The sequence below is a fragment of the Fimicolochytrium jonesii genome (assembly GCF_025526975.1).
Source record: "Fimicolochytrium jonesii strain JEL569 chromosome Unknown EV422scaffold_30, whole genome shotgun sequence".
Taxonomy (NCBI): domain Eukaryota; kingdom Fungi; phylum Chytridiomycota; class Chytridiomycetes; order Spizellomycetales; family Powellomycetaceae; genus Fimicolochytrium; species Fimicolochytrium jonesii.
Genome location: NW_026515697.1, coordinates 47,385 through 74,083, shown reverse-complemented (window position 1 = coordinate 74,083; position 26,699 = coordinate 47,385). Strand labels below are relative to the sequence as shown.

The window sequence follows — 26,699 nt, the reverse complement described above, 5'->3', positions numbered from 1 at the left end:
TGGCATGGATTGCGAAAATCGAGTGTGCGAAGAGGACGAAGGACGCGTTGAATGACACCGCCCACGAATTCTGTCCGAACGCGCGCAATCATGTCCGAACCAACCTCCGCTCTCGGACGTCCTTCGAATTCGAACTCCTCCAGTACCTCACTCAGCAACCCATATCGTTCGGGCAAGCCGCTGTACACTCCAGCCACCGCAATACGCACTTTCAACAGGGACATTTCCTGATGTCTGCTGCACCGCACTCGCAACTGCAGAGGTTGAGGCCCCATGTCGCTCACGGGCGGGGATTCACAGACGTCGCGTTCTCCGCAGACGGAAGGTAAGAGGAGCATGCCCGTCCGAAGAAGCCACGAGGAATAAGGAAACCGATTCAGGCGGTAACGCAGGGAGAGAGTGCAGCTCTCATTTTGCCTCACACCGTTTACTGTATTCGCCTCCTAGCAAAATCCTAACTATCGGAGACGACGCCAACCTCCGTATCGTGCCCACCACGTCCGTCCGAGACGGGGACGACGGCGACGACGACGATGCAGCGATTGAAATTACGGAGCACTCGGGAGCTTTGACATGTCTGGACGTGCTAGTACGTACTCCTTCTGCCCCTCCACTTATATTGAACGACGCCCGCTGAGCTTTCGGCACCTTCAGGGCAACCTCGGCGCCACAGGCTCAGAAGACCAGTCCGTGCACCTGTACGACCTTCAAAACGACACCGCCCGACACCTCAAACTCCTCTTCCGCACTACCCTCACCGTGCGCGACGTCGCCCTCCGACCCGGCCAACACGGCCCGCGCAAATCCCGCCAGATCGCCATCGCCTCCGACGAGCTCGACATCCGCGTCGTCGACATTGACGAAATCACACACGTCGTCACAATCAAAGGCCACAAACGCGGGCTCAAATCCCTCGCGTGGGATCCAAAGGGGGAGTTCCTCGTCTCGGCGGGGTCGGACGGGGAGCTGATGGTATGGGATATGCGTGGTGAGAAGCCGAGGCTTGAGCGGACGTTGCGGAATCTGATCGCGGAGTCGGATCCGGAGACGAATGAGTTGTGTAGGATTGCGTGGCAAAGTTCTGGGAACCGGTTTGCGGTTCCGGGGAAGGGGGGCGAGATTGCGGTTGTGGAGGCGGGGACGTGGAGGCATTTGTATAGTTTTAAGGAGGAGAATAGGAGTGATTGTGTGGCGGGTGTAGCGTGGTCTGGGAGTGGGAGTTATTTGGTGTCGGTGAATGTCAAGGGGAGGGTGTGTATTTGGAGGAGCGATGGGGATCGGAAGGTGCCGCTTGTCAGGTAAGGAGGATGTGCCGACGGGAGTATGTTAGCCACCGGCCTTTTCTTCAGTCGTTTTTTCTCACCCTCAGCACCGAACATCCAGCGATCAGGGGAAAGCACGGGTCACGGGCGTCTCCTGGAACCCCAAGGCGCACGACCTATGTTTAACAGACGAGCTTGGCCGATTGTTCTACTGGCCATCAGCAGTCCCCGCCTCCGAGCAAGACAAGCGCCAACTCGAAAGTCTCTTCGCCGAAGAAGCTCACCCAATGGACGTAGACCGCCCTGCCAAGACACCGGGCCCAAACGCACCCCTACCTGATCTTGCAGACTACAACGCCGAACTCTTAGCGGACCTGGAGGACGACGATGAAGCTGGCGACGCGGAGAACGCGGACGATTTCGTCGAAGATGATGATGGCGCGGGCTATGCCGACCCTTTAGACAAGCCGGGCCAGTTGCGTCGATACCACGAGAAAGGGCGACAAAAGGTCATCCAAGACCTACACAGGGAGTACGGATCCCGCAACTTCGACATCACCACCACAGACGAGCAAGAACCTTTCCAACCCGGCGCAACACCCACCCAGAAAGACCGGCGCTACCTCGCCTTCAACATGGTTGGCGTAATCTACACCATCGACGCCTCGACGCACCACAACGTCAACGTCGAGTTCCATGACCGCGCGGTCCGCCCGTTCCATTTCACGGATTATCATAGCTACAGCATGGCGGCGCTGGCGGCCTCTGGAGCCTGTTTTGCGAGCGAGGCGACGGCCACGAATAGAAGCACGGTTTTTTTCCGACCGTTGGATACGTGGGCTACGAAGGCGGATTGGACGGTGCATTTGGGGGAGACGGAAAGTGTTGAAGGTGAGTGGGGGTGTGATACGGTTGGGGGGGTTGGTAAGGGTGTGTGGGAATGGGGGGTTCTCATACACGTTCTTGGTTGTTTTGGGGGGGATCAGCGGTCGCGATCACGGGCAAAGGACCGGTCGTGGCCACCAGCACAAAGTACCTCCGCTTCTTCTCGTACAGCGGTCTGCAGACCAACGTCGTGTCCATCCCTGGGAGGATCGTCACGTTGGCGGCACAGGGCGAGCGGCTGATGATTGTGTACCATGCGGGAGCCGCTTATCACAGTACGTGCGCAAAAACCCTACCTTGGGGAATGATTTTTGTGCGTCGTTAGCCAGGCTCATACCCCACGATCCCCTCTTACAGGTGATCAAAATCTAGCCTACATGCTCTACGACGTCAGCTCGCGAACAACAATACAACGGGCGCCGTTGCCGCTATCATCCGGCACGACCTTGATCTGGGCGTCTATTTCCGAACTCGGGGTCAGTCCGTCCATCACTACTTCCTCTTTCTTAAAGCCAAACACTGACAAAAATGTTCTTTTGTCAGATCCCAGTAACCTACGACTCCTCCGGCGTCCTCCGCGCCCTCTTCCAGCACTCTGACTACGCATGGGTGCCCGTGCTGGACTCGCGGATCCTGCGGGGGGAGAAACAGGAGTGGTATTGGCCTGTGGAGGTGTTGGAGGATAAGTTGATGTGTGTTACGCTTAAGGTAAACGTTCCTTTGAAATGAGGGGTTTGAGGGTGGATTTTCTGGTTACTGAGAATTTTGTTCGGTGTAGGCTGGAGACAAGTTCCCGGGCTTCCCGCGGCCCCTGATGAGCGACGTGCCGCTGCAGGCGCCGTTCTTGGAGATGGAGGCGCCGAATACCGGTGTTCAGGAAGAGAAGTAAGTTTGCAACAAAGGCGCGTTGCGAAACGGAATCCCATTCGCATCCCCCCGATTCGGGAAGCTGAAACGAAAACATCACTCTGTGAATTTTTTGCCCAGGATCTTCCGCGAAAGCCTCATGGCGGCACATCACCGCGGGGAAGCCCTCGCGGCGGGCGAGGCGGAAAGTCGCGAACGGGAGATGCTGAAGCGGGATGTGGAGATTGATAAAGTGCTTGTGCAGCTTATTCTCGTAAGTGTTTTTCCTTCCGCAATCGGAGATTTGGACGTTCATGGGTTTCACCCTCCACTCACCCCCCTTTTCCATCTCCCCCGGCATACAGGCATCCTGCAAATCCGAAAAAGTGCAACGCGCCCTCGACCTCTGCTCCACCCTCCAGACCATCAAAGCCATCGACGGCGCGATCAAGATCGCGGTCATGAACCACCTCCCGGGCCTCGCGGAGCGGATGAATCTGATCAAAGAGGGCCGGTTGCGCGAGAAGCAGGAGAAGGAGGAACTACGGTCATACGGCGGCGGCGGCGGTGGTGGTGGGGCGGTAGTGGAGCAGCCGCGTCCCACGGGACGGACACGGACGACTTCCGGCGGTGGCGATCGGAGCAGCAGACCGACCCGGGCTGACTCCTCCGACGTCGACCCCATCGGGCCCACACGCCACGACGGACCGGGACCGGACCCCCACCCTTTGCGCGACCACCAACAGGAGCAGCAGCAACGCCGCGCTAAACCGAAAGCGGCGCCGAGGGTGCGGAACCCGTTCGCGGTGGCCGATACAGCAGCCGAGGCGGCAGCTGGGAGCCCCGCCCGCGTCGCCGGCCGTGCGAGCCCGATCAGGGCAGGCCATCATAACGCCAGGAACCTGTTTGAGGCGTTGCGGGAGGTTACGACGACGGCGGCGGCGGCGGCGGCCGGGGCCGAGGGTGTGAATGGGAAAGCGGAGGTGGCGGGCGGCGTGAAGAGGAAACATAACCAGATGACGTTGTTGGGGTCGTTGAAGAGGGGGGGTGGTGGTGAAGGTGGGGCGACGAAGGAAGCGGGATCGGGTTCTGAGACGGTGGAGGGCGGCGGGGACGGGGAGACGGAGCAGGCGGTGAAGAAGACGCGGACGGACCCTGAGGACGAGGATTTGGAGCCTACGCTGGTGGTTATGGACGAGCCTGTGGCTGTGACGATGGAGGTTGAGGATGAGGGGGTGGGGGATAAGGAGAATGGGGAGGGTGGTGAGCCGGTGGAGGCTCCGCCGGGTAAGGTAGGGCTGGAGAAGTTCAAGTTTGTGGCTTCGGTTGCGAAGTAGGGGGTTTGAGGAAGTATGTTAGCATTGCAAAGGCGTAGGATGTTGTCAGAATCAGGATGATTGGCATTGCATTTATGTACATTTCAAAAACAGTTTCTATGAGACTAAGCGTTCTGTAAAACTAGCGGTGTGGGAACGGGAACCATCGTTCTACGCCATCTGACTAACGTCGGGAGTATCAAATGGGACATGTCGCACCTACAAGGATTACCACGAAAGCCGGCCGGGTAACAATCATAGCTTAGCCTTCGTCGCGGCCGCAGCCTCCCTGGCCACCTTCTCCTTGTCCATCTCCCTCAACACCCTCCTCAAAATCTTCCCACTCGCCGCCTTCGGAATCGCGTCAATAAACTCCACCCCGCCCCTCAACCGCTTATGCTGCGCCACCTTCTTCTCAATGTACCCCACAATATCCGCTTCCGTGACGCCCTTATGACCCTCCTTCAGCACAATGTACGCGCGCGGGATCTCGCCGGCTTCCAACGAGGGGCGACCGATGACTGCCGCGTCGGCCACGTCGGGGTGGGCGAGGAGGTAACCCTCCAGTTCGGCGGGGGGGACTTGGAAGCCTTTGTATTTGATGAGTTCTTTGAGACGATCGACGATGTAGAAGAATCCTTTGGCGTCGACTTGGGCTATGTCGCCTGTGTGTAACCAGCCGTCTGCGTCGATCGTCTCGGCTGTTGCTTCAGCGTTGTTGTGGTAACCTTTCATGACCATCGGCCCGCGGATCCACAGTTCGCCCGGTTCGCCCGTCGCAACGTCCTTTTTGGTGTCTGGGTCGACGAGGCGGGCTTGGGCGTTAGGGAGGAGGGAGCCGGTTGAGCCGGGCGGGCAGCTTGGGTCGGCTGTGATGTGGCTCACCGGGGACATTTCGGTCATGCCGTAGCCTTGGAGGACGGCGGTGCGGCCTTTGAGGCGGTGGGTGACGGCGACGCAGGTCTCGGCGTCGAGCGGGGCGGCGCCGGACATGAGGAAGCGGAGGCTGGTGATGTCAAATTTTGCGACGGCGGGGTGTTTTGCGAGGCCAATCATAATGGGGGGGACGATGTGGGCCATGGTGACTTTGTATTTTTGGAGGGCGCTGAGGAATTCGAGGAGGTCGAATTTGGCAAAGACTACTACGGGAATGCGGAGGCTGAGGGCTGTGTGGAGAGATAGGTTCAGGCCGTAGATGTGGTAGAAGGGCAGCACACCCGTCCAGGCGTTGTGCTCGTTCGGAATGACGTAGGCCAGGTCGGAGGAAACGGAAGTGATCTGCGCGACATTGGCGACCATATTATAGTGCGTCGTTTGCACCCCCTTGCTGCGACCAGATGTTCCGGAACTGTAGCAAAGGTAAGCGGGTGTGGTACGAACTTCCTCGTCGGTCAGCAGTTGAGAGGGCAGTTTGTAGTCGGTGGTAGAGATGTCGCGAATGCTTTTGAGTTGAGAGCTCTTTTCCACACCGAGTGTGAAGACTCGCGACTGAGGAATGTTGACCTTCTTTGCGGCTTCCAACGCGATAGGGACATGACTAGCAATTGTAATCAGTGCGACGGCCCCAGAATCCTTGAGTTGGTATGCCACCTCATCGGCAGTGTACGACGGGTTGATGAGTGTCACAGCGCATCCTACAAGGAGTAAGAGTCTCAACTTTTGTTTCTACGCATCAACCTCCATCAACCCCATCAACCTCATCAACCATCAATCAATAAACACGTGGGTGAGGGGAATCTTGCGCCTTTGGCGCAATGTGGTGCTCGCTTCGCTCACGTCTCGCATGGCTCGCGCCTCAAATATTCCTGGGGCTACGGCCCAGTTGGGGCTCGCTGACGCTCGCCTTCTCCTCGCCATCGCTCGAATTCTCCACTCGTCGCTCACACGTACCAGCCCTAATCGTCCCAAAAACAGCGACCGAATAATCCATATCATTCGGGGCAAAAACCGCCACCACATCCCCCTTCTTCACGCGGACATTCCCCAACAGGCCACCGGCCAGCGCCCTCACAGCGCTCCTCAATGCATCAAAGGTAAGCGTCGCGCCGGTGACGCTGTCGATGAGGACCACGGCGTCGTTTCCTTCTTGCGAGGGGTTGTAGGCGTCGTCCCGGCCAAAGAGGTAGGTGTAGGTGTCTGTTACGGGGATGGGGATGGCGGGGAAGGGGGATTCGTAGATTGTCATTGTTGGGGAGTTGTTGAGAGGGGGTGCGAAGGAAGGCGGAGGAGAGTAGATGGGGGAAGGGTGTTGCAGTGAGTGTTGTGCTGCGGTGGCAGGAGGGCAGCAGGCGACCTGAGAGGGGGCCTGTCTGTGAGAAGGCTGGGCGGGCAGCGAGCGAGGGCTGTGCGGGTCCTTTTTGAAGCGCTTGTTCGCAGGCCCTTCCTTCCTTCAGCCCGTCCTTCAAGCAAGCAAGCAAGCAGCTCACTGAGCTCGGTCACTTTGGGGGTGTTTGGGTGGGTGTCACGCGACAACTTCATTCGGTCGAATTCATGCGGCCCGCGGTACCCTTTGGACGCCGTACGTATACATACATCCGGAGAACCCGCCTCCGCCCGCCCCCACTCTCATTCGAGCTGCCTCCGGAGCGGTCAACTACCCCCCACTAAGTGATGATGCGGTATCCGACGCATGGCTGTTCCGCCCTCGCCCTTCCACGCACGTTTTACCGTATATCCCGGCTATTCGTAGTGCAAGGGGCAGACAGATACTCTCATGCATTAAGAAGCAAAAAACCCTACGCCGTCAATATGCCATAATCCTCCCCCCCGCCCTAACATCTAGATCTACCCCCCCACCGTCCATCCCAAAATCAAAACCCCTTCCTCGCCAACGTAGTAGCAACCTCCAAATACAGCTCAATCGCATTGAACTGCTTCTCCACCATCACCTTTTTCAAGTCCTCCTTCTTCTCTTCCACTTTCTGCTCCGCTTTCTCTTCCGCCCGTTGGACGGCACCTCCCGCGATCGTACGCGCCACCCCGTCCGGTTGAAGGGCTTGGATGTTATCTTGGGCTGCTTTGGCGGCTCCAAGCTTTTTGACCACCGAGTCCCACTGCCACGCGTTCCAGAGATTGATCACATCGACGTGGTCGGCCTGAAGAGGGGGGGAAGCAATCGTGTACCGCGGATTGAGCACCCTTACAGGCCTCACCCCAATGCGAAAGCCCCAACTCCTTTTGTTCCCCTCACCTTCAGCGTCCGTATATACTCCCCCCACTTCGACGACTCCACGCTAACCAACCCATCATTCACGCCCTCCGTAACCATCAGATACTCAAACGTGTACCGCAACGGGTACACGAACGGTTTTTCGTATATGCTTTCTGTCCCGTCCGCTCCGTAACTGAAATACGCAATGTCCGGGTTGTCCGGGGTGGTTGGGTTGAATTGTTCGTTGAGGTATTTGGGAGTCAGGTCTGAGAAGGCGCGGACGTCGAGGGATGTTGAACGGTGCAGGTTTTCAATGATGGGTGCTAATAGGCTGTGTGGGGAGTCGTATGGGTAAGCGTTTGTGCATCCCACGTATCAAGGTCGAAAGAAGACTTACGTGGATATGAATGGTAGTGATGCGATGGATGACCCGCGATGTGGTGTGCCTATCGTCGTGAGGCTCTGAAACACCGAGAGAATTGAATTGACTGCAAAGGAATTGGAATTCGCAGTGCATGTAAACATACCTTAACGCGATACTTCGGCTCCTCCTCCCCCTTCATCAAATGACTTATCATATACCTACAATCCAACCCACCCTAGAAAGACACCTCCAAATCAGCCCCAATCCCCGTTCCCCCACCCCCACCCACACTCCCCCTCACCATAGAATGCGCAACAAGGTTAACCGCATCCCCCTCCGGAACTTTACTATCCAGCGTCTCCTTCAACACCTGCGCTCGCACCGTAACGTCCGCCGCCCGGGGGACTTTTGTGATGATGACGTTGCACCCGATAGCGTTGAGGGCTTCTTTCACGCCGCGCCAGTAGTGGAGACGGGCGAAGGGGGGGCCTGCGCTGGCGGGGGGGAGGGGGGAGGGTGAGCTATGGTGTGGAGGTTGGTAACGTGGGGGGGAAGGGGTGTGCACATACCCATAACATCGAAGCCTAGGAGACCTAGCAGGTTCAAACAAACGCGGCAAGATGAGTTGGGATGGACGGATAGGACGAACACACGTTGAAAAAGTACCCGTACCGTGACAAAGAACAATCGTCCCCTTCGGAGCCTTCCAGTCATCGGAATCCAGCGCTTTCCGCCGTACGTCGTCTGCGCCTTTGCTTAGGTCTAACCTGGCTGGCGTTGTGCAGAAGTGTCTTCTGGCCGACAGCCGGATGACTGCCATCCGGGGTTGGAATGACGGCGCCGGCCGAAGCCGGAGGAGGGGTCGGGTCATTGCTGGCGGGGGATGAACTTGGTCGAGAGAGAGACACCGGCCGAGTGGTTGAGTGATATGTATGAGGCGCTTGCAAGGTGACGGTTGACGTTGATCTGGAAGTCCCAGTGCTCAAATGCTGGCCCAAATGCTCGAATGTTCAACCGCCCGCGTCATTTCTCACGTCACCATTTCCCCTCCGGCTTTCCCTGCGGCATTCAGACCGACATTACATCTCCGTGCCTTCCCGTACTTTGGACGAGCAGGCTCAGAAGCAGCAAGACATCGGAACTCGCCCTTGTGAACCGCCGTTCCGCGGCGACCTTTCTTGCGACATGTCCCGCCAATTGTCTCGAAAGCCCACCCCATCCACTCCCGAACCCACCCACAAAACCCACCTCCAAACCGCCTCCCACCGCCTCGTCTCCTTCATGAAATCCTTTGACAACCACTACAAGACAGGAGCACACGCACGCAGCGAATCCCGATACTGGTGGCGTCGGGAGTCGACCCGGGAACGGCGAACAGCATGCCGGATTATCAACCAATTAACCGCCATGGACTTCCCGGAGGAGACACTGGTCTTCTGTGGAGCGCTGCTAAGGGTCTTCTTTCGGGCTGATGTTATGGATATGTTAGGTACACTCACCATTCCCCGGCCGCAATACCCACCTCAGACTTGGGAGATGTAATACAGGGTTGTAGGCGACCTATGGCACACAACAACGGACATCGACGAGATCATGGACAGGTTGGCGCGGTGGCAGCAATCGGGAAACTCGTTCACGAGCGTGGCGTATCAGCAAGTTCTGAGTATCAGTCAGGCGAGGGAGGTCGTTACGGATGTGTATGAGGAGCTGCCTGGGCTGTATGGGTCGATGCCGTTGCCGACAATGGAGCAGATCTATGGGAGTGCGTTGAAGTGTCGGAATATTGGGAAATTGCAGGCTATGTTGATTGCTGGTATGTTTTTATCGCCTTGGGACGAAAACGCCCATTATTTCTTCTGATACTTGTTGTTCAGGCGATTTCTATTACTACGGCTGGACATCAGGCAACGACATGGGCATCTCCCTCGATCCCGGCGCCAGCCGCGGTCTAGCAAAACTAGGCGTGTCTACCCACGACTTGGAACGATTCCACGAGTTGGTGCAGGAAGAAGCTGAACGGCAGAATCTTGTGGATGTGGAGGTGGACGAGATTCTCTTTGAGCATGCGCTTTGCAAGTTCCATCGAGAACGGTTGGGCGGACTTCGGTCTGGGACTAGGAGGAGACCGAGACCGAGGAGGGTGCCATTACGAGCAAGACCAAGCCCAAGGGCGGTATCGTCCGAAGCCCCACCAGCCCGAGGACGGATCTCAAAGTGGTGGGAACTCCAGCGGATGTGCAACGTCGCGACCCCTGCTACATTTTCGAGATGGAGGCAACTGCAGCGGATGTGCGAGGTTGAGGTGCCTGATGGGTTGTTTTTGGGAGTCTATGTGCGGGCAAAATACAGAATTCGGCGGGGTGATATAGATACTAGAGAGCCATAGAGTCGTAGTCTCGTACATAGCGGGAATTGTAACGTAAGAATCGGCGGCTTGGAGCGCTGTACAGTACGTTTGAGATTGATGGGCGGCACCGCGGGGAAGCCACCAAAGCGTCACGGTGTTTGCAGATGACATGCACGCGACGCGCATTCTGGTTCCGCCGTTGCATTTCAAAGACACCCTTTTCTTGCAGGGAACAACCACCACGGAAGTACAAAAGCAAAACCGACATGGGCCCCCTTGCGGAAGGTGGGGATGGAGAAAGAGCCGACTTCGTCAGGTCGCCAGTTTACAAAAGTGTCGTCAAAGACCCTCGTATAGTAGTCAGTAGTTAGTCAAAAGCATGACAAACTCCCACTTGCCAGACAACCCCACGGCATCGTACTGGCTCCGTGACCTGGAGGTCCCAGAGTCGGCGCCGCTGCCTACGGAAACAGTCGATGTGGCCATCATAGGAGGTAGGAGATTGGGTGAGAAAAACGAGTTTGCCACTTCTGAATTCTGGCTGACACTCAACTTTCGAACAGCTGGAATCTCCGGGTTGTCGGTCGCCCGATTCCTCCAGCAGCTGAAGCCCGAATGGCATATCGTCGTGGTTGAGGGCCGACAGCTCAGCGGAGGGGCTACGGGAAGGAACGGCGGGTTGCTTGTGCCAGGGTAAGTGTAGGTTGTAATTTACAGGAAACGGCCGCGCTGACGAGCGATGTACAATACAGCCTCCACGACTCCTGGACTACAACCACCGCCGCCCTCGGCATCCCCGTCACCCGTAAACTTCTCAAATTCGACCAACTCAACGCCGACGCCCTCTCCGAGTTCGTCACCACCTACCTCGCCCACGGCGGCCAACCCGACCCCTTCTTCCACAAGTTCAAGGACGGGTGCCTGAACGTGTTTGCGACGGACGGTGAAAAAGAGTTCTGGACCGAGGATGTGAGAAAGATGAAGGCGGCGGGGTGTGGGGAGGGGTTTGAGTTGTTGGATGCGAGGGCTGTGAAGGAGTTGCTGGGCACGGATGTTTATCTCGGCGCTGTGAGGATGGCGCCGGCGTACCGCGTGTGGCCAGCCAAACTGGTGCTAGGCCTCGCCAAGGAAGTGTTGGCCCAAAACACAAAGCAGCGCCATGCCGGCGGAAAAGTCACCATCTGCACGCAAAAACTCGTCGAAAAAGTCCGAAAACAGCCGGACGGCACCTTCCTCATCACAGCCTCCAAAAGGCACACCTTACAAGCCCGCCAAGTCATCGTCTGCACCAACTCACACACATCTACCTTCCTCCCCACACTCCCCATCCTCCCCGTCAAAAACCAAGTCATCGTCACCAAACCCCTCTCGCCCCCACCCCCCTTCGACCTCTGCATCACAGCCAACAACGGCTACGAGTACCTCTCCACCCGCGAAGACGGCCGTATCGTCCTCGGCGGGATGCGCCACCTCGTGACACCCAGCATGGAGGTCGGCAACGGCGACGACGCGCACTTACACCCTGAAGTATCCAAGGCTCTGCGGAGCTACATCCCTGACCGCTTCCCGATGTTGAAGAAACAGGGTGTGGAGGTGGAGATGGAGTGGGCGGGGATCATGGGATTCAGCGGGGACCGGTTGCCGTTTGTGGGGCCTGTGCCGCGGAATCCCGGCATGTTTGTGTCGGCGGGGTTTTCGGGACATGGGATGCCGAGGGCGTTCTTGAGTGGGAAGGCGGTCGCGGAGATGGTGGCCGGGGTGAGGGTTGGGGAGGACTTTCCGGAGGTGTTTTTGCCGGAGGGGAGGGAGACCAAGGAGGAGCGGGTGTCGAGGGAGAACTTCAAGTCGATGCTCTGAGTTTCTAGGAGTAAGGAGTGAGGAGTGGGTGGGCGTGCATGCCAGGCGTATGCGTTAGTCGGACTAGTTACATAGGTCCAGAACACAGGAATAGAGAACAATATACAAGCTACTTCTACAACAATCTGCATCCGATTGAAAGGACAAACCCGGAGCGAACATCACGAAGGAACGGGATCACCCAAAGCCTCCGAGTCGTCGATCGTTTACTTGAGATGGCTCATATATTTGTCGCAGCTTGCTGCTTGGTGTACAGTACGCGGGTGCAGGCCGGTGGTCGCGCAACCTTTTCCGCGACGCTTCTCGCCTCCGCTGCCTTCCTCCGTCATGGCAACGGTTCCTGGCCAAGTTTTGCCTGTCAAAGCTGATCGTCGCACGCCATTGATGTGACAAATCGCAGTCTCCGCGCCATAAAACAGCCATGCTCTCGTTCTCCTGATTATACCCACTGAAAATCCATCAATCGCGGTAGCTAACATTCATCCATCGCGGTAGCAGCGGTCCCAGCTAAAATGCATTTGCGGGTGCATCGCAGATGGGGCAGCAGAGCCCAGTGCCAGCGGGGAAGCGAAGAAGGTATGCGGGGGGCATCTTTCAGTGTGCACCATGCGGACCGCCATCGCTGCGGCCAACAAAGGTATGACTATAATCCACGCTGAGAGCTCGTTGAAACTCGATACCGTCCCGAAACATAACCTCCCCGCTGTACCGCTGCCTTCCTGTTCAAACATCGTTTCGGCGGGCCACAAGCGAAGGTAAGGTCATCGTGTTGGCTTTGTGTGGGTCTTTTTGTTGCGATGCCTCGAGCGTGTCCTCACATCTTGTCTACGGGCCTAAAGAACTTGCTGGGGTTGTCAGCGTCGCCTCCTTTCAGATGTTGTTGGTGGACTCACACTCGTTCAGGAGATTCTGAGAAGCGTTGACTATTCGCTGGGGTTTCGTGCGCAAGATTGCCGGATTGCCGAAAAGGTGTGAAACGGCGAAACGCGTTCGGTCGTGGGTTTACCCTCGCGCGATTGACTAACGCGTTCCCTCGCCTTGCTGCCGGCGGCCGCCTTGAGGAAGCAGTGAGAAAGGCCGAGGGCACACCCTGCCGAGCCTGTGTTGCTTGAACTCTCAGCAGCGGTTTGCCAGTCTGTCGCACTCGAATGGAAAGGAAAAGACGGTAGGTATGAAATGTGGTGTAATCTACTTAACCGTTCGTGGCTGCCACTCTGGTAACACTCGCCCACAAATGTTCCAGCAACTCCTCCGAACACACCCAACGAAAGCGCTTTTTCGTCGCCTGCCGACGTCGTCCCTATTATTGTCCTTGCGGATATCGATACGGACGCATACCGGGGTTCCGTCTCTGCACGTTCCGTCTTGGGTGGCCCGCCAACACTTCTCGCCCTCTTCCTCTCGCCCTGCGTGTGCGGCGGCCTTCGTGCGCTGCCACGCATTCCACATCGACCTATCGCGTCAGAATGCCTCCTAAGAAGCGCAACTCCGTCGACCGCGACCCGCCCATTTCCGCCTCTGAAAGCACGCCCGCTGAATCCAGGACCCCCGCAGCGCGAAAGTCCGCCGCCTCATCCTCCTCTAGAAGAGGGATCGTGGAGGAGCAGGCCACTTCGGACTACATCCAGGTATGCGGCTTACATCCGATGGTGGCGTGCCTATGTCTGCGACATCCACTGAACATCTCAAAACCAACAGGTAGATCCCAACCTCATCCTACGGAGTGGGATCCCTGAATCCGAGCTCCGCGAGCTGGTCGAGATCTTTAGTCTTGTCGATGTGGATCATGGCGGCACCATCTCGAAAGACGAGCTTGCGACTCTGATGAAAACACTTGGTTTGCGGGTGTCTCAGGTGGAGCTGGACACCATGGTGAACGAGATCGATGTGGCTGGAACAGGAGAGATCGACTTTGAGTGTAAGCAACTTCTGATGCTGCAACTTAGATTGGGACGCTCCAGAAAAGCTGAGGATGGCTCGACGCTGATTGCATGCTTTCCTCCATCCCTGTGAAACTAGCATTTGTAATGGCAATGTCACGCAAGGTTCAGACAACGATGACGGGAGAAGAGATCCGGCGGGCCTTCCGACTGTAAGAGTGACTTCTCACATTTGGAACAAGATCTGACGTTGACGTTTCTCCAAAAATGAAGGTTTGATAAGAGCACCACGGGAGCCATCACGATGGACAGCCTTGTGAAGCTGCTGGCAGACTATGGAAGTGTAGATAAACGCATGTCAAAAGAGGAGGCTGAGGATTTGGTCTCGCAGGTACTTCAGCCCCAGGAGTTTGCTGTCCTTCTAGCACAATGCCGGAGAGTTGGAATTCTGATGGAGGCCACTTTGCGTTGGCAAGGTCGCACCCCAAGCGCAAACGGGCACGTTCGACTACACGCAGTTCATTGAAATGTATTTTGGCAAAGAGCAGTGAGAGCAGTGAGAGCAGTGGGCTCGCCAATGCACACATTGCACATGGGAAAGTATATTTTCCGCATATTGAAATGTCCCGAAAAGGTTGATGACGGTGTGACTTGAGATTCGAAGCGCCTGCATGTCCGCGAGCTGCGCAACTTTCATGTGTCGTGATGATATATCGTTTTTAGGTTATTGCCCGCATTCCGAAGGATTCGGGGTGTGTGGAAGCCTGGTGGAAGCTCGGGTCACGGTTGGATGGCATTTCTTCCTTTTGGGCAAATGGGGTTACGATGGGGGCGTTCCGGAAAAGCGACCAGGGCCTCGTTGGATTCGAAAGGAAGGATTCAGAAAGCAAGTAGAAAAGAATATTTGCCGGAGAAGACGCCCTGCATCTGGTATGCTCCCCCGGGTAAGCTCCCTTCCTCGTCTTCACGAAAGAAGGTACAAACTCCCCGAAGATCACATGCCATAAGATACGACAGCGTTCATGTCTCACGGGTTGAGGAAGGGACTGTACGCCAGCGAGCGCTTGCACGAGCCCACCGGCTTGAAGAAGTCGCTTCCTTTCCGACGTTCAAGAGGGGTTCTGATAAGCGAACGCGCTTATTACCGCGATAAGCTCGAGCGCCCCTCCTGCAGAGTCCAGACGGGCTGCCTGGTTGTCGGAGGTTGCTATCGATATGGGTATTTGTTACAGTTACCATACTTGTAACAGGATGTACTGTATGTATTTGTTACAGTTAGTACTTGTTACAGGATGTAAGTAGTTGAGAGATTTGATCTCTTCACAGCGCATGCAGGCGCGCGACATCGATCCCTATTGTACAGTTGTACCTACTTACTATTGCTATGTTCTGAGTTTTTTCCCAATATCGATTCGGTGTACCGTACAGTACAGTAGCTGTACATATACTGTATGTAGGAGGTTCCACGGAGCTCCGTGTCTGCACGTTCCATCTTGTGTGGTCGCCCAGCGCCGTCTCCGTCTCTCGCCCGTGCGTGTGCGGCTTTCCGGATCCTCAGAGAACACGAACGGCTGTCCTTTCCCAGCCAGGCTTTCCCTCCATAACCTCAACACGTGCGCCCAGACAGACCCCCGACCCTTCCTCGTCACTCTCGCCAACAACCAACGCCTTTCCTGTCAACCAGTCAGCACCCGCTCCCCGTCCGTCCGTCCGTCCGTCCGAAGGAATGTCCGCAGCCTCCGCCGCCCCTTCGCCGTTGCACTTCGCCTTTGACCAGTTTGTGGACATGTCTTACACGTCCCAGCTCGGTGCAAGTCTGGGTCAAACGAACGGTGCTGTATCGACAGAGTCTCTCAATGGCAGCCCGGCTGCCTTTCTCGGCAACTCGATAACGGGGCAGGAGGGTGCTCAGGGTGCCGCCAGTGTTAATATGGGCTCGGAGGTCTTCAGTGACGTCGCAATGTCTCAAGACCTATGGCAGGGCTGGCAGCCGGAAATGGAAGTTCAACAGCAACAGCAGCACCACCAACAACAACCATCACAACAACACCAGCAACAGGGACAGCACCACGCACAACAACACCAGCAGCAGCATTACACTCCCTCAATGTCTGCGAATGACCTCGACCTACAATCCCTATACAGCCCACAGCTACAGCAAACCCAATATGCAGGAACGAATTCGAACTCGCCAGCAAACGTATATGCAAATCATGCTGCCGCAGGTGGCGGAACGAACTCATATGATGCGGAAGTGAATGCTATGCTGACAGGGAACGAGCAGGATCTGCAGAAGAGCAGGCATCAAAGTCAAAATGGGCATTATCAGCAACAATACGATACATGGAATTCGCCGTTCTTCACGGCGTTGGATATGGGAAGCATTGAGCAGACTCCTGCTACGGGGTTGGGGTTGCAGCCGATGGATGAGTTGGAGGTATGCCTGGATTCTCTTCTGCAGGCTCCATAACAGCGGGCTTGTGGCGGAGTGAGGATGCGGATTGAAAACCTAACCCCTCTTCTCTCCTCGCCTAGCTTCTTCTGACGCCGCTAGTATCACCAGCCATGACGCCGAGTGCAGACTTCCAGCGGATGAACCTAAATCAACACAGTAACGACATATTCAGTCCTCTGACGTCCCCTGTCATTCAGCCCCAGATGCTGTCTGAGTACGCCTCAGCGAGTGCTTTCTCACCAGCGCTTGAACCGTCGATGCACAATCTCGCCCAGCACAACCAATATCACTTACAGCAGAACATTCACCCCGCTTCAATCCCGCCAAACACACCAAACACAACCCACATACCCGACTACTACCAGCAGGTCCCCCAACCCTTCCTCAATTCCCCCGCTCTGGTCCCATCGGCGCCGCCACATACCGCTATGCTTGGCGTCTCTCCAGCTCTAGCGCCTTCGGATGTATGGGCTGAACAGCCGCAAGCAACAGGGGGTAGCGGTTTAAGAACACCCTTGATGCAGCCATCGAACGATCCCAACACATTCAGCAACGCGCCTACAGTCCCATCAATGCGGGATAAGACAGCGTTGAAGAAACAGGCCCTCTCGGCACCATACATAGTCCCACGACGAAACTCCGGGAAATTGATCTCCCCCGCCCTCAAACCATCCCAACTGCAACGCATCCGAAGCAGCAAATCACCCGATTTACTAGTCACCGCCGCCACAACGCGGTCGTCTCCGGCCACGCTCCGCTCATCCTCTTCTCCAACTAACCGACTGTCCCCCAACGCATTGCAGCTCGCACCTCCCACCGGCGCACCGTCACATCAGCAAACAACGCACGCACCGGTGTTCAAAGAACCCTACCCCATCCCACCCCGCCGCACCTCCCAACACAACGAAGCCGCAGCAGCAACCCTCGCCTCCCCCGCCCTCACACCACAACTCGTCCCCTCCGCAGACGAATCGATGACCCCCGATTTCGCAGGCGTGTCTACCACCCATGTGCAGTTTGAGACGCGGATTAATGAGCAGCAGCAGCAAAGGAGTCTGGCGCCGATTACGCCGGCCCAGTTGATGAGGATGACGGCGGATCCGGTGGATGAAGGGGGGAATAATAAGATGCCGGTGTCGGGGGCGCATAAGGTGGATAAGGTGCCTGCGCCGGTAGGGGTGGGGTTGAAGCCGTTGCTTCCTAATGGTATGCGCGATGATGGAACCGGGGATTCTTCTTTTTGAGGGTCGAGCTAAATGATTTTTCCTCGCAAAACAGGCAACACAACAACAACAGAAGCCGTCCAACGCCTCGCCTCCAAATCCAATTACCAGAACATCCGCGAAGGCAACGCCGAGTAAGCGTCCCCTGCCCTTTCCCCCCTCCACCCCACCCCACCATCTAACCTCTCCCCCCACCCGCAGTACAATCGGGCTCACCTACGACACAGACCTAACAGCAACAGTCGAAGCGAAACGCGACGGGCACAAACAAGCCGAGCAACGCCGGAGAGATGTGCTCAAACATGGGTTTGAGGAGCTGAAGAAGCTGTTACCGCCCATTGAGGAGAAGCATCCCAGTAAAGTTGTTGTATTGAAGAAATGTAAGGTGGCGGGGTTGGGGATGTACAGTCGGCGGGTTTTGAAGGGTGTATGCTGATGATACCTCGTTCTGGGATGTTTGTTCCAGCCTGCGATTATATCATCGAAATGCAGAAAGCCGCACAGGAATCGGATAAGCTGATCGCGGACCTGCGCGCGGAACTCGCTGCCGCGAGGGCGGATACCTCATGACGAAACCCCCCCAAAAAACAAAAAAAAAATCGGAAAAGACTATATACCCCTCCCCCACCCCGTCGATCGAGTCAAAAACAAACCCCCGCCGGTCTTTTCGTCGTGTAGATATATATAATTTTAGCTTGGTTAGCATCCCCCCCGCATATCACTACCCCACCGACCACCGAAGGCACCCTCTAAGGAAAAATTCATGGTCATTATTTTTTGAAGCATTGGTGTATCCTTTGAGATTCGGAAACGAGCAGATTTATGAGAAGGGGTGCCCATTTTCATCGAGGCGTACAGGAGAAGGGCGTGCCTCGAGTCCCCGCCCTTTTGTTTCAGGCCCCGGCATTCCTACAAATCACATCGAACTTGGTTGGGCACGTGCCTACTATCTACATGTAATCCTCCCGGTCGTCCTCGTCCTCGCTTCCATCCAGCTTCCCACCGCGGCCCCTATCTTCGTTTACAGCCATGGCAACCCCCGCACCCGGCGTCCCGTGTGTCGCACCCCCTTGCGCCGTCTCAACCCACCCGGCAACCCACCCCATCTCGACGCCCAACCGCCTCTCCAACCGATTGACCTCCCTCTCCAGCTCGCGCACGCCGACCCCGACCAGATCCGCCGCTGCGCGGACCACGGTGTCGTAGGGGTGGTGGAAGGGGCCGGATGTGTCCGACGCGTTATACATGATGTAGCGCGGGGGTTGCGTGGGGATGGGTGGGTAGGGTATATGATTTGGTGTGGGCGCGGGGGTGGGTGTGGTGGGGGGGTGGGAAGGAGGAGGCGAGGGGAGGGAGGCGAGGAGGGCGTTGAGGGCGGTTTCGAAGGTTTCGTAGCCTGGGCATGTGAGGGGGGAGGGGTGGTGAGCGGGATGCGCATGAAGGCCGGGGGTGAGGGGAGAGGAGAGGAGAGAGGGGGGGGACATACCCTTCGGTCTCGTGTCCTGATGGGTGCCCAGACGGTTGGCGAAGCGGTCGACGTATGTTATTAGTTCCTCGGTGGTTTTTTCTCGGACGTCACTTTCAACCAAAAAAAAGCGGGGGCGCGTAAGGGTCACATTCGATCTTGGAAAAGGCATGAGGGCGATAGTGCAGCATACCTCGAAGTCCACGCCGCATACTCCTGCACCCCCTCCCTCCCCCTCACCAGCCCTTCCACCCACCCCCTCATCTCGCTCCTCTCATTCTCTGCTCCACACCGCAACTTGAACACCACAAGCGCCAGCGCGACCTGTGATTTCGCCTTCCCCCCACCCCCACCCGAGCGCTCGCCGCCCCTGCCCCAATCGTTGGCGCCGGGAAACACCAGGGAGTGGATAGTGGACATGTCGGCGTAGAATGTGGGAGGGAGAGAAAGGTCGGTGAGGGTGCGGATCCAGAGGAGGGGGAGGTTTGGGGGCGGGAAGCTGATGGAGAAGCGGTTGGTGAAGAGGGTGCGGAAGGTTGTGGAGACTATGTGGAGTTTGGACATTTGGGGGGGTGTCTGCGGAGGGAGGGATGGGCGGTGAGCTATCTTTCAGTCGGTTGTCAAGGTGACTGATATCTCGGCGTACCTTCCGTTCCAGCCCTGAAGCAAACAAGCTGAACTTGGAGGTAAGCTCCAAGGGCAACTGATCCGCCGCCGTATAGTAGGGTATCTCACCCGACCCAGCCCACCGATGCACATCCCTCAACCAAATCGGAAGCCTTAACAGCACACATCCCAGATGCAACAGCACCAGAGAATAATACGGGTGGATATTCACCATGACGGACAAGAACCGCCCGCCAGGCTCCTTCGTCCTCCCTCGCTTGCTATCTCGCGTAGCTGTCGGATTTTCAGGATCGGGATCGGGGTACAGCCCAGGCGTCCTGCTCCGGCTTCGTCGCCGTTTACGACGGCGCACAGCAATGTCTTCCGGGTCGGTGTCGGACCAGTCCGTAGCGCTTTCTTCCCCTGAGGACGGGCCAGCGGAACCTTGCTGGGATGACAGGCTCCAGTTGCTTTCGCGGCGTTGGCGGTCGTCTAAATCGACTTCGAGGGCGGTTAGGTAGCAGGACCAGAGATCGAGGACTGCTAGCTGGGCGGAACTACGTCAATCATCCTCATCCTACGTGTACAGACTCTAACGCTAGCGGTCCTAACCTCTAGCTCCTGTGGAAGACCTCGGCTCTTGATCAAGCTCTGAGTCTGCAGTCTCAAGGAAGATTGAAAGACCTCGCAAATCACACTGAAGGGCGCGGCATCATAGTCTATTCCGCGCAAATTTCCGGGTCAGACCAGAGCAGATCTACCGGCGGCAGAGACCAGGAGGTTGAGGTCCCTTACCGTATTTCCTGCTCCGCCCGCGGGAAATCCTTTTCCGAGACCGTGATCTCTGCCGACGCGCATTCGAGCCCATGAGGGCCTCCTCGTCGCCTCGTTCCTCCACATATCCCTGGAACAAGTTGACAGAAAGTCAGAAAATGAAGTTTCTATGCCCTCTCGTTAAGGTCCGTCCCCCTCAGGTAGCCTTTCTCGACGAGGAACTCGCTCTACCCTACCGTGAGCTGATGCCCGAACTTGCAGACGTAGAAGCCGGAGTCATCTTTGCGATAGCTCCTTGTGTTGCAGACGGGGCAGGGGGGTTTCTTCATTTTCCCCATCCTTGAGCGGGGCCTCTCCGGTGTTATACACCGCTATGATCCAATTGCTAGCGGGAGCTCCGTGCTCTCCAGTTCGGTCTGCTCCTCCCCAATGGCCGAGCCTGTCTGGACGCGTGAGTTCTCGGTCCTTTTTGCCTCGCCGCGTGTTTAGCGAGACGGCGCCCTTTTGCGACCTCCAAACGGCTCAGAGACTTCCTTCTCGCAACCTGCAACGCCGGCTTTTTCCTACGCAGCTGCGGACGCTACATACTGTACTACTTCCGCTAAACCCCATACGGCTCCCACAGCACCCAACTCAAACGCAAAGCGCCAACAGACACCATGAACACCGACGAGGCAGACGACACCCTCTACCCCATCGCCGTCTTGATTGACGAGCTCAAGCACGAAGACGTCAGCCTGCGCGTCAACGCAGTAAAGCGCCTTTCCACGATTGCGCTTGCCCTTGGGCCAGAGCGGACCCGTGAGGAGCTCATCCCTTTCCTTGAAGGTGCTTGTCAGATTCTCCGTTTGTGTTCGCGAGGAAACCTTCGGTTAGGGGAGCGCGTGGGAAAGCAGCGTTCGAGATTGCCGGCGTATTCAGGGCTATACGATTTAGCATGCTGACTCAAAACATTTAATCTTGCCATACAACCAGAGTCGATCGACGATGAGGATGAGGTCCTGACGGTGCTTGCCGAGGAGCTCGCGGGCTTTGTAGATTACGTCGGTGGAGCGTCTTACAGCCACCTTCTTCTGCCTACCTTGGAGACACTGGCTGCCGTTGAAGAGACGGTTGTGAGAGACAAAGTATGCATTCTTTAGCAGCTTTGGATTCTCTAAGCGTATTTGCTAAGCGTTCTTTCGACAGGCCGTCGATTCGATTGCCAAAATTGGAGCGGGGCTTTCCCAGGCACAAATAGAAGAGCACTACCTGCCGATGATTAGGCGCCTTTCGACGGGCGACTGGTTCACGAGCCGAACGAGCGCATGCGGGCTCTACGCACCGGCCTATACTTTGTGCACGCCAGCTTTGCAGGAGGAGCTGCGAAAGTATGTTCATTTGAACACGACGGAAGATGGTGTTAGATCTGGAATCTGACCGGATTTTATTTCGCTAGACTGTACACTCAATTGTGCCAGGATGACACACCTATGGTTCGCCGTGCCGCTGGAACGCACTTGGCGGTGAGGCTCACGCAAAATGCAAAACCAAAGGCAAAACCGTTGATGGAACCATTCCTGACCCCGCATCCTCTGTAGAAACTCACAAAGAAAGTCTCGAAAGAGCACGTACTTTCCGAAGTGATTCCTCTCTTCCGCCACCTTGCCGTGGATGAGCAGGACTCAGTTCGGTTGTTGACAGTGGAAAGCCTGGTTGCTATTGCGGAGCAGCTGAGCCCCGAGGAGACCAAAACCCAGCTTCTGGAGTTGCTTCGCACGATGTGCACAGATAAATCATGGAGGGTTCGGTATATGATTGCCGACAAGTTTGTGCAGGTACGACATTCTCGCATTCCGTGCTCAGAATTTACCGGCTGCTAAAAGTGATGATTGATTCAGCTTGCGAAAGCTGTTGGGCCGACAATTATCCGAGAGGATTTGATCTCCGCATTCGTGACATTACTGAAGGATAATGAGGCTGAAGTACGGACAGCCGCTGCTGGACAAGTGCCAGGTGACACACCGAGATTGGGAGGGCTTTCAGGTTCTCGGGACGCGGCTGATTCAGATTGCGCCTTAGGTTTCAGCGTTCTCATTGAACAGGACGCCGTCCTCCGTGAAATCCTCCCGTGCGTCAAGGATCTTGTCACGGACACTTCTCAACACGTGCGCGCCGCTTTGGCGACCCAAATCAGCGGCTTGGCCCCATTCCTTGGAAAGGACAAGTCAGTGGGCATTGCGTGGATGGAATATGTTTGAACCATGTCGGCTTATCAGTTGTTTCGATCGCAGCACCATCGAGCACCTTTTGCCTCTCTTCCTGCAGCTCCTCAAGGATGAGGCGCCAGAGGTCCGACTCAACATCATTTCCAAATTGGACCGTGTCAACGAGGGTGAGGAGTATTTGGATGGACCTTCATGGATGAGCCTTGTCCTCATACCGCCTTCCATTCCCGTAGTCATCGGGATCGACCTTCTTTCCCAATCCCTCTTACCGGCTATCATCGAGCTCCAAGAAGACAAGCAATGGCGCGTGCGATTGGCCATCATTGAGAACATTCCTCTACTTGCCAGTCAATTGGTAAGCTGGCGGAATTTATCAGACGAAGACCATAAACGAGTCCGGCGTCAAAGTAATCCGATGTCCTTGTGTAGGGAGTTGCATTCTTCGACGAGAAACTAGCGGACCTCTGCATGAACTGGCTGGGAGACAGCGTTTTCTCCATCCGTGAGGCGGCCACCATCAACCTCCGCAAGCTGACCGAGGTGTTCGGAGTGGACTGGGCCAAGCACGCCATCATCCCCAAGATCTTGGAGATGTCGAAACACGAGAACTACTTGTACCGCATGACTACTGTCTTTGCGCTGACGGTATGTTCTGCAACCTCTGAAACCACGATCGCGCGCAACCAACTCAGTTTGTCGTTCACCTTTTGTAGACCATTGCCTCAGCAGTCAACGGCGACGCCCTGCGCGAGTTCATCCTCCCCACCGTGATTACCCTCTCCTCCGATCCGATTCCCAACATCCGCTTCAACGTGGCCAAATCGTTCGAGCAGATCATCCCCCTCGCCAGGAAGGCCAACCTCGCCTCGACCGTCACTGACCAAATCAAGCCGGCGCTGGCGAGGCTGTCGGAGGACTCGGATGTCGATGTGAGGTATTACGCTCAAAGGGCTGCGGCTACTGCTTGGTGAGTGCGCGTTATCTCTTTCATTGTCCGCAAAACTTGTTGGCAGTACATTCTCACGCCCTTGCTTTGCAGATCACGTCCGTAATCTCCCCCGCCGAAACAATTTGAAGCATGCGTACCTGCACTTCAGATGCGGCCATACCAAACCAACCCCCTTATATAAGCCATACCGGCAGGAAGCTGTGGGAACATGGACTCAGCGTCTTGGCTATCTCCTCTTTCGTCCTTGTGCGATTCTGCTTTATCCATGATGTCGTGTGTTTTTGCTATGTTTTGATAATAACAAATGAAAGTACATTTTCCATTGAAACAACCGAGCACCCGAAATCCGCGGCTTCCGCTTCGGGTGAAGCGCCTATGGGGCCACAATCCTTTGCTTCCTCGTCCCATTTGGTAAGACAGGGCTTGTCTGAATCATGCTGCCTGGTTGCTCCGGAGTCCTCTTGTAATGGAATGCCGCAGTTTGATTCCCCGACTCGGTTGCGAAGGTGTCCGGGCGGCCGCCGGACATTCTTCATTTTTCCGCCGGCGCTTTTTCCACAGCTCCTTTTTCTTGCCCGTTCACTCCCATCAAAACAACCAACCCCAACCCGCAATCCTGAGAATACTGGACATCACTAAACAGGGTATGGGGAATCGCTTGAGCTACTTTATTCGACTTGATAATCAGTAAAGTGTTGACTTTTAGAAGTTTTTCCCATCCGCGTTCTGGAAGGTCTATCCGCTGTGGCTCACTCTAGTACATATGCTTGGTCCGTTGTGAAAGTTTCAGGTCCTGGAGACTTGAACTGATGCCTGGAGCTTTGCTTTATTGTATGACAGCGCTTAGGGCTGGAAACTGGATCACTGCGCCTCCCCTGCACACTCTAAGTTGTGGTTGTGGATGGTTCCGAGGTGCCCCAGAACCCGAAGGTGCATATCGATCGCTAACTTGCCTTGAGCGGTGCAGAATTTGCAGCATCGGTGCATCTTGAGAAAGATGGTAGTGGGCCAAGATGATAGAAATGCAGGGACAATAGAAAGGGACTAATGCAGGGACTCGTATCATACTCGACCCCGTACTTCCCGCGGTGCGTGAAGCCGGGCACTCACAAGTGAGTGCCGGACAGTCCAACGCAAACGACAGTCCAACGCAATTTTCTTGGGGTGTTTGTGGAACCCAAAAGTCAACAACTCCAGAGAGTGCCGCCGGAGCGCCATCGGCGCGACTGCGGGCGAGTATGATATACGAGACCTTGGCACGGGTACTCCGTATCTATGCACAATGGAGGCGGAGTTAACTTCCATCCATCCATCCATCCACCCAACCATCCATCGGCACAACATGACCAAGCACAAGGGCGGGAACATGTTTTTCGTTCTCGCGGACGACTATCAGGCACCGACTCCGGTTGAGAGGAAGAAGAAGGATCCTCGCGACGATTTGCCCAGGTTCCCCATTGAGTTGCCTGAACCTCAGTCGTGCTCCGGGTATACGCCACCGAAGATGCAGCAGGTCTACTACCGACGGAAGTGGGACAAGCGAGTGACCCGAGCCATGTTCAAAGAGCATGGGCTCGCTAAACACAACGCAGTGAAGGAATCCCCCGAAGACATCACTACACCTTACCATATCGAGATGATTATGACTGGGTGGCCCGCCCTGCAGGCCTACGAATATCATATGGGAAAGAGAGACGCGGATGCTTGGAGAAAGACCCGGTGTGGTGTTTTTACCGAACGGGACGAAGCCGGACGATTCTTGAGCAGGAGGTGGATACGACTTGCATAGGGAAGTTGCCGGTTGGGACCAAGTTGTATATTGGGGGGTGGCATGATGAGTTCCTTGACGAGGATTATTTCATCTACAACGATGTGACTGTGGTGAAGCCCGACGGTACTATTCACGTGCTACAATACCACACCGACGATTTTCCGCCTACCGATTGCCACACCGCCACCCTTGTTGGACTCGACACCATCGTTCTTATCGGTTCCCTCGGTTACTTGGGACACCGTAAACAGAAGGCGCAAGTATGTGTGTTGAACCTTAACACCATGAAGTGCCGCACGCTGAACGACACGAAAGGCGATGATCCGGGATGGATTGCAAAACACACAGCAGAATTGATGGAAGATGGGAAGATCTTGATTACCGTCTCCGTTCCCAAGAGAGTGGAGATGGCAAAGGATTGTCGCCCAGGCCGTTGGACGTTCGATCATCTAACCGCATCCTGGACCGCCCTGCCGCTCAGCGAGAAGGATATTGCAGATATACGCGAGTATGAAAGCAATATCTCTAGCGGCGAGTACGATAGCGAGCTTCAGACGAAAAAATTCTTAGAGAAGAGCACAAAGAGGGAGTACGACGTTGACGAGATGATACGAAAGTGCGATATCTTGGTCAGGGTTAAAGCTATTCAGGATGAGACTGAAACGCTAGCTAAGGAGAGGAAGGAACTCGTTTTGGACTATGTTTCTGCTGCAAAGCAGCTCAAAGTAGATTATAAGAATCTGCGATTCGTGACAGACGCTGAGGAGAGGGAAATAGAGAAAGCCAGACTCACCCGTGCGTATAACAACCACGTAGATCAACGAGAAGAAATAGAGAGGATTGTGAAGAAGATGAAGAGTCTCTGGGATGAGTCTTCTGAGTTGTTGAAGTAGTGCTTGTAATTCCTCGTATATCAATCCGACCTGAGAATTTCCATTGCGACTTTAAAAAGGGTTCCATTTCAGTGAGTGAGCAATATGAATATTGCCTTGTTAGCGTTTGCCGCATGCTTGATCTGCTGCTGTTCAATATCATCCTCCTCGTTCTACTGGTATAGACGGGACAAGACTGTCGCCAGCTCCACTACCACGGCACGAACTTCAACAACGGCCGGCAGCACGGCCGCCAGTACCACCACAACCCCTGGAACGGCCACCGGCACAGCAACACCGGCCTCTAACCCGACCCCTGCGTACTTTGCAACAACGCTACCCACAGTCCCCGTCAACTTTCCAGTGCCGACGGTCGCCCCGCCAACAACCACTACCGCAGCGCCAACGACGCGGCCTGCGAGACGGTCAGCTCAGGCAGCTCCACGTTCAGCGCGGATCCGGCGATGTG

At 55.9% G+C, this 26,699-nt stretch overlaps 11 protein-coding genes across 11 annotated transcripts; 7 read left to right on the top strand and 4 right to left on the bottom strand.

Moving 5' to 3' along the window:
* The first annotated feature begins 145 nt into the window (after positions 1 to 145).
* Positions 146 to 4,370, top strand: EV422DRAFT_542541 (uncharacterized protein). Its single transcript, XM_053071282.1, has 10 exons — positions 146 to 325; positions 448 to 589; positions 655 to 1,298; positions 1,384 to 2,153; positions 2,249 to 2,422; positions 2,505 to 2,623; positions 2,691 to 2,855; positions 2,926 to 3,032; positions 3,135 to 3,267; positions 3,359 to 4,370. The coding sequence occupies exons 1-10, from the start codon at positions 231 to 233 to the stop codon at positions 4,328 to 4,330; spliced, it is 3,321 nt and encodes a 1,106-aa protein (XP_052922106.1). The 5' UTR covers positions 146 to 230; the 3' UTR covers positions 4,331 to 4,370.
* A 77-nt stretch (positions 4,371 to 4,447) lies between these two features.
* On the bottom strand, positions 4,448 to 6,848 carry EV422DRAFT_255584 (uncharacterized protein). The gene is made up of 2 exons (XM_053065765.1): positions 6,200 to 6,848; positions 4,448 to 5,943 (listed from the first exon to the last, which is right to left on the bottom strand). Exons 1-2 carry the CDS (start codon positions 6,492 to 6,494, stop codon positions 4,565 to 4,567), a joined length of 1,674 nt encoding a protein of 557 aa, XP_052922105.1. The 5' UTR covers positions 6,495 to 6,848; the 3' UTR covers positions 4,448 to 4,564.
* On the bottom strand, positions 6,807 to 8,857 carry EV422DRAFT_255495 (triacylglycerol lipase). Its single transcript, XM_053065762.1, has 7 exons — positions 8,497 to 8,857; positions 8,394 to 8,417; positions 8,126 to 8,313; positions 7,988 to 8,059; positions 7,858 to 7,922; positions 7,500 to 7,791; positions 6,807 to 7,404 (listed from the first exon to the last, which is right to left on the bottom strand). The coding sequence occupies exons 1-7, from the start codon at positions 8,693 to 8,695 to the stop codon at positions 7,120 to 7,122; spliced, it is 1,125 nt and encodes a 374-aa protein (XP_052922104.1). The 5' UTR covers positions 8,696 to 8,857; the 3' UTR covers positions 6,807 to 7,119.
* Positions 8,858 to 9,262: 405 nt separating this feature from the next.
* On the top strand, positions 9,263 to 10,337 carry EV422DRAFT_255567 (uncharacterized protein). The gene is made up of 2 exons (XM_053065763.1): positions 9,263 to 9,637; positions 9,699 to 10,337. The coding sequence occupies exons 1-2, from the start codon at positions 9,418 to 9,420 to the stop codon at positions 10,208 to 10,210; spliced, it is 732 nt and encodes a 243-aa protein (XP_052922103.1). The 5' UTR covers positions 9,263 to 9,417; the 3' UTR covers positions 10,211 to 10,337.
* Position 10,338: 1 nt separating this feature from the next.
* Positions 10,339 to 12,131, top strand: EV422DRAFT_255568 (FAD dependent oxidoreductase). Its single transcript, XM_053065764.1, has 3 exons — positions 10,339 to 10,665; positions 10,735 to 10,864; positions 10,924 to 12,131. Exons 1-3 carry the CDS (start codon positions 10,551 to 10,553, stop codon positions 12,026 to 12,028), a joined length of 1,350 nt encoding a protein of 449 aa, XP_052922102.1. The 5' UTR covers positions 10,339 to 10,550; the 3' UTR covers positions 12,029 to 12,131.
* A 1,625-nt stretch (positions 12,132 to 13,756) lies between these two features.
* On the top strand, positions 13,757 to 14,434 carry EV422DRAFT_500409 (uncharacterized protein; the record flags this gene model as incomplete). The annotated part of the gene is made up of 3 exons (XM_053068136.1): positions 13,757 to 13,946; positions 14,048 to 14,120; positions 14,182 to 14,434. Coding segments are annotated over 3 exons (516 nt in total), but the record flags the coding sequence as incomplete, so codon positions are not given.
* Positions 14,435 to 15,634: 1,200 nt separating this feature from the next.
* EV422DRAFT_509170 (uncharacterized protein) lies at positions 15,635 to 18,156 on the top strand (the record flags this gene model as incomplete). Its single annotated transcript, XM_053068823.1, has 5 exons — positions 15,635 to 16,345; positions 16,444 to 17,569; positions 17,642 to 17,720; positions 17,788 to 17,966; positions 18,053 to 18,156. The coding sequence occupies 5 exons, from the start codon at positions 15,635 to 15,637 to the stop codon at positions 18,154 to 18,156; spliced, it is 2,199 nt and encodes a 732-aa protein (XP_052922100.1).
* Positions 18,157 to 18,536: 380 nt separating this feature from the next.
* Positions 18,537 to 21,253, bottom strand: EV422DRAFT_606286 (uncharacterized protein; the record flags this gene model as incomplete). Its single annotated transcript, XM_053073795.1, has 7 exons — positions 20,668 to 21,253; positions 20,453 to 20,561; positions 20,270 to 20,376; positions 19,698 to 20,204; positions 19,245 to 19,627; positions 19,073 to 19,164; positions 18,537 to 18,982 (listed from the first exon to the last, which is right to left on the bottom strand). Exons 1-7 carry the CDS (start codon positions 20,767 to 20,769, stop codon positions 18,537 to 18,539), a joined length of 1,746 nt encoding a protein of 581 aa, XP_052922099.1. The 5' UTR covers positions 20,770 to 21,253.
* Positions 21,091 to 23,670, top strand: EV422DRAFT_606284 (armadillo-type protein; the record flags this gene model as incomplete). Its single annotated transcript, XM_053073794.1, has 11 exons — positions 21,091 to 21,259; positions 21,407 to 21,558; positions 21,620 to 21,801; positions 21,870 to 21,936; positions 22,012 to 22,248; positions 22,312 to 22,426; positions 22,493 to 22,637; positions 22,705 to 22,805; positions 22,872 to 22,993; positions 23,068 to 23,283; positions 23,352 to 23,670. The coding sequence occupies 11 exons, from the start codon at positions 21,091 to 21,093 to the stop codon at positions 23,607 to 23,609; spliced, it is 1,764 nt and encodes a 587-aa protein (XP_052922098.1). The 3' UTR covers positions 23,610 to 23,670.
* Positions 23,671 to 24,290: 620 nt separating this feature from the next.
* EV422DRAFT_542517 (uncharacterized protein) lies at positions 24,291 to 24,700 on the bottom strand. The gene has a single exon (XM_053071281.1). The coding sequence runs from the start codon at positions 24,651 to 24,653 to the stop codon at positions 24,414 to 24,416; it is 240 nt and encodes a 79-aa protein (XP_052922097.1). The 5' UTR covers positions 24,654 to 24,700; the 3' UTR covers positions 24,291 to 24,413.
* A 229-nt stretch (positions 24,701 to 24,929) lies between these two features.
* On the top strand, positions 24,930 to 26,538 carry EV422DRAFT_509167 (uncharacterized protein; the record flags this gene model as incomplete). The annotated part of the gene is made up of 4 exons (XM_053068822.1): positions 24,930 to 25,306; positions 25,336 to 26,083; positions 26,311 to 26,322; positions 26,416 to 26,538. The coding sequence occupies 4 exons, from the start codon at positions 24,930 to 24,932 to the stop codon at positions 26,536 to 26,538; spliced, it is 1,260 nt and encodes a 419-aa protein (XP_052922096.1).
* Between the last annotated feature and the right edge of the window lie 161 nt (positions 26,539 to 26,699).

What these genes read in the sequence shown, in the direction of transcription:
- EV422DRAFT_542541 (XM_053071282.1), top strand. Translation starts at nt 231, where the DNA reads ATGTCTGCTGCACCGCACTCGCAACTGCAGAGGTTGAGGCCCCATGTC. An exon ending in TGCGGGAGCCGCTTATCACA is followed by an intron (nt 2,423 to 2,504) that starts GTACGTGCGCAA and finishes CCCCTCTTACAG; the next exon opens with GTGATCAAAATCTAGCCTAC. An exon ending in ACCGGTGTTCAGGAAGAGAA is followed by an intron (nt 3,033 to 3,134) that starts GTAAGTTTGCAA and finishes TTTTTTGCCCAG; the next exon opens with GATCTTCCGCGAAAGCCTCA.
- EV422DRAFT_255584 (XM_053065765.1), bottom strand. Translation starts at nt 6,494, where the DNA reads ATGACAATCTACGAATCCCCCTTCCCCGCCATCCCCATCCCCGTAACA. An exon ending in TTTTGGGACGATTAGGGCTG is followed by an intron (nt 5,944 to 6,199) that starts GTACGTGTGAGC and finishes TACTCCTTGTAG; the next exon opens with GATGCGCTGTGACACTCATC.
- EV422DRAFT_255495 (XM_053065762.1), bottom strand. Translation starts at nt 8,695, where the DNA reads ATGACCCGACCCCTCCTCCGGCTTCGGCCGGCGCCGTCATTCCAACCC. An exon ending in AGCCGAAGTATCGCGTTAAG is followed by an intron (nt 7,923 to 7,987) that starts GTATGTTTACAT and finishes TCGGTGTTTCAG; the next exon opens with AGCCTCACGACGATAGGCAC. An exon ending in AGTATATACGGACGCTGAAG is followed by an intron (nt 7,405 to 7,499) that starts GTGAGGGGAACA and finishes CCCCCTCTTCAG; the next exon opens with GCCGACCACGTCGATGTGAT.
- EV422DRAFT_255567 (XM_053065763.1), top strand. Translation starts at nt 9,418, where the DNA reads ATGGACAGGTTGGCGCGGTGGCAGCAATCGGGAAACTCGTTCACGAGC. An exon ending in GCAGGCTATGTTGATTGCTG is followed by an intron (nt 9,638 to 9,698) that starts GTATGTTTTTAT and finishes CTTGTTGTTCAG; the next exon opens with GCGATTTCTATTACTACGGC.
- EV422DRAFT_255568 (XM_053065764.1), top strand. Translation starts at nt 10,551, where the DNA reads ATGACAAACTCCCACTTGCCAGACAACCCCACGGCATCGTACTGGCTC. An exon ending in CGATGTGGCCATCATAGGAG is followed by an intron (nt 10,666 to 10,734) that starts GTAGGAGATTGG and finishes ACTTTCGAACAG; the next exon opens with CTGGAATCTCCGGGTTGTCG. An exon ending in GGCGGGTTGCTTGTGCCAGG is followed by an intron (nt 10,865 to 10,923) that starts GTAAGTGTAGGT and finishes TGTACAATACAG; the next exon opens with CCTCCACGACTCCTGGACTA.
- EV422DRAFT_542517 (XM_053071281.1), bottom strand. Translation starts at nt 24,653, where the DNA reads ATGATACGAGTCCCTGCATTAGTCCCTTTCTATTGTCCCTGCATTTCT.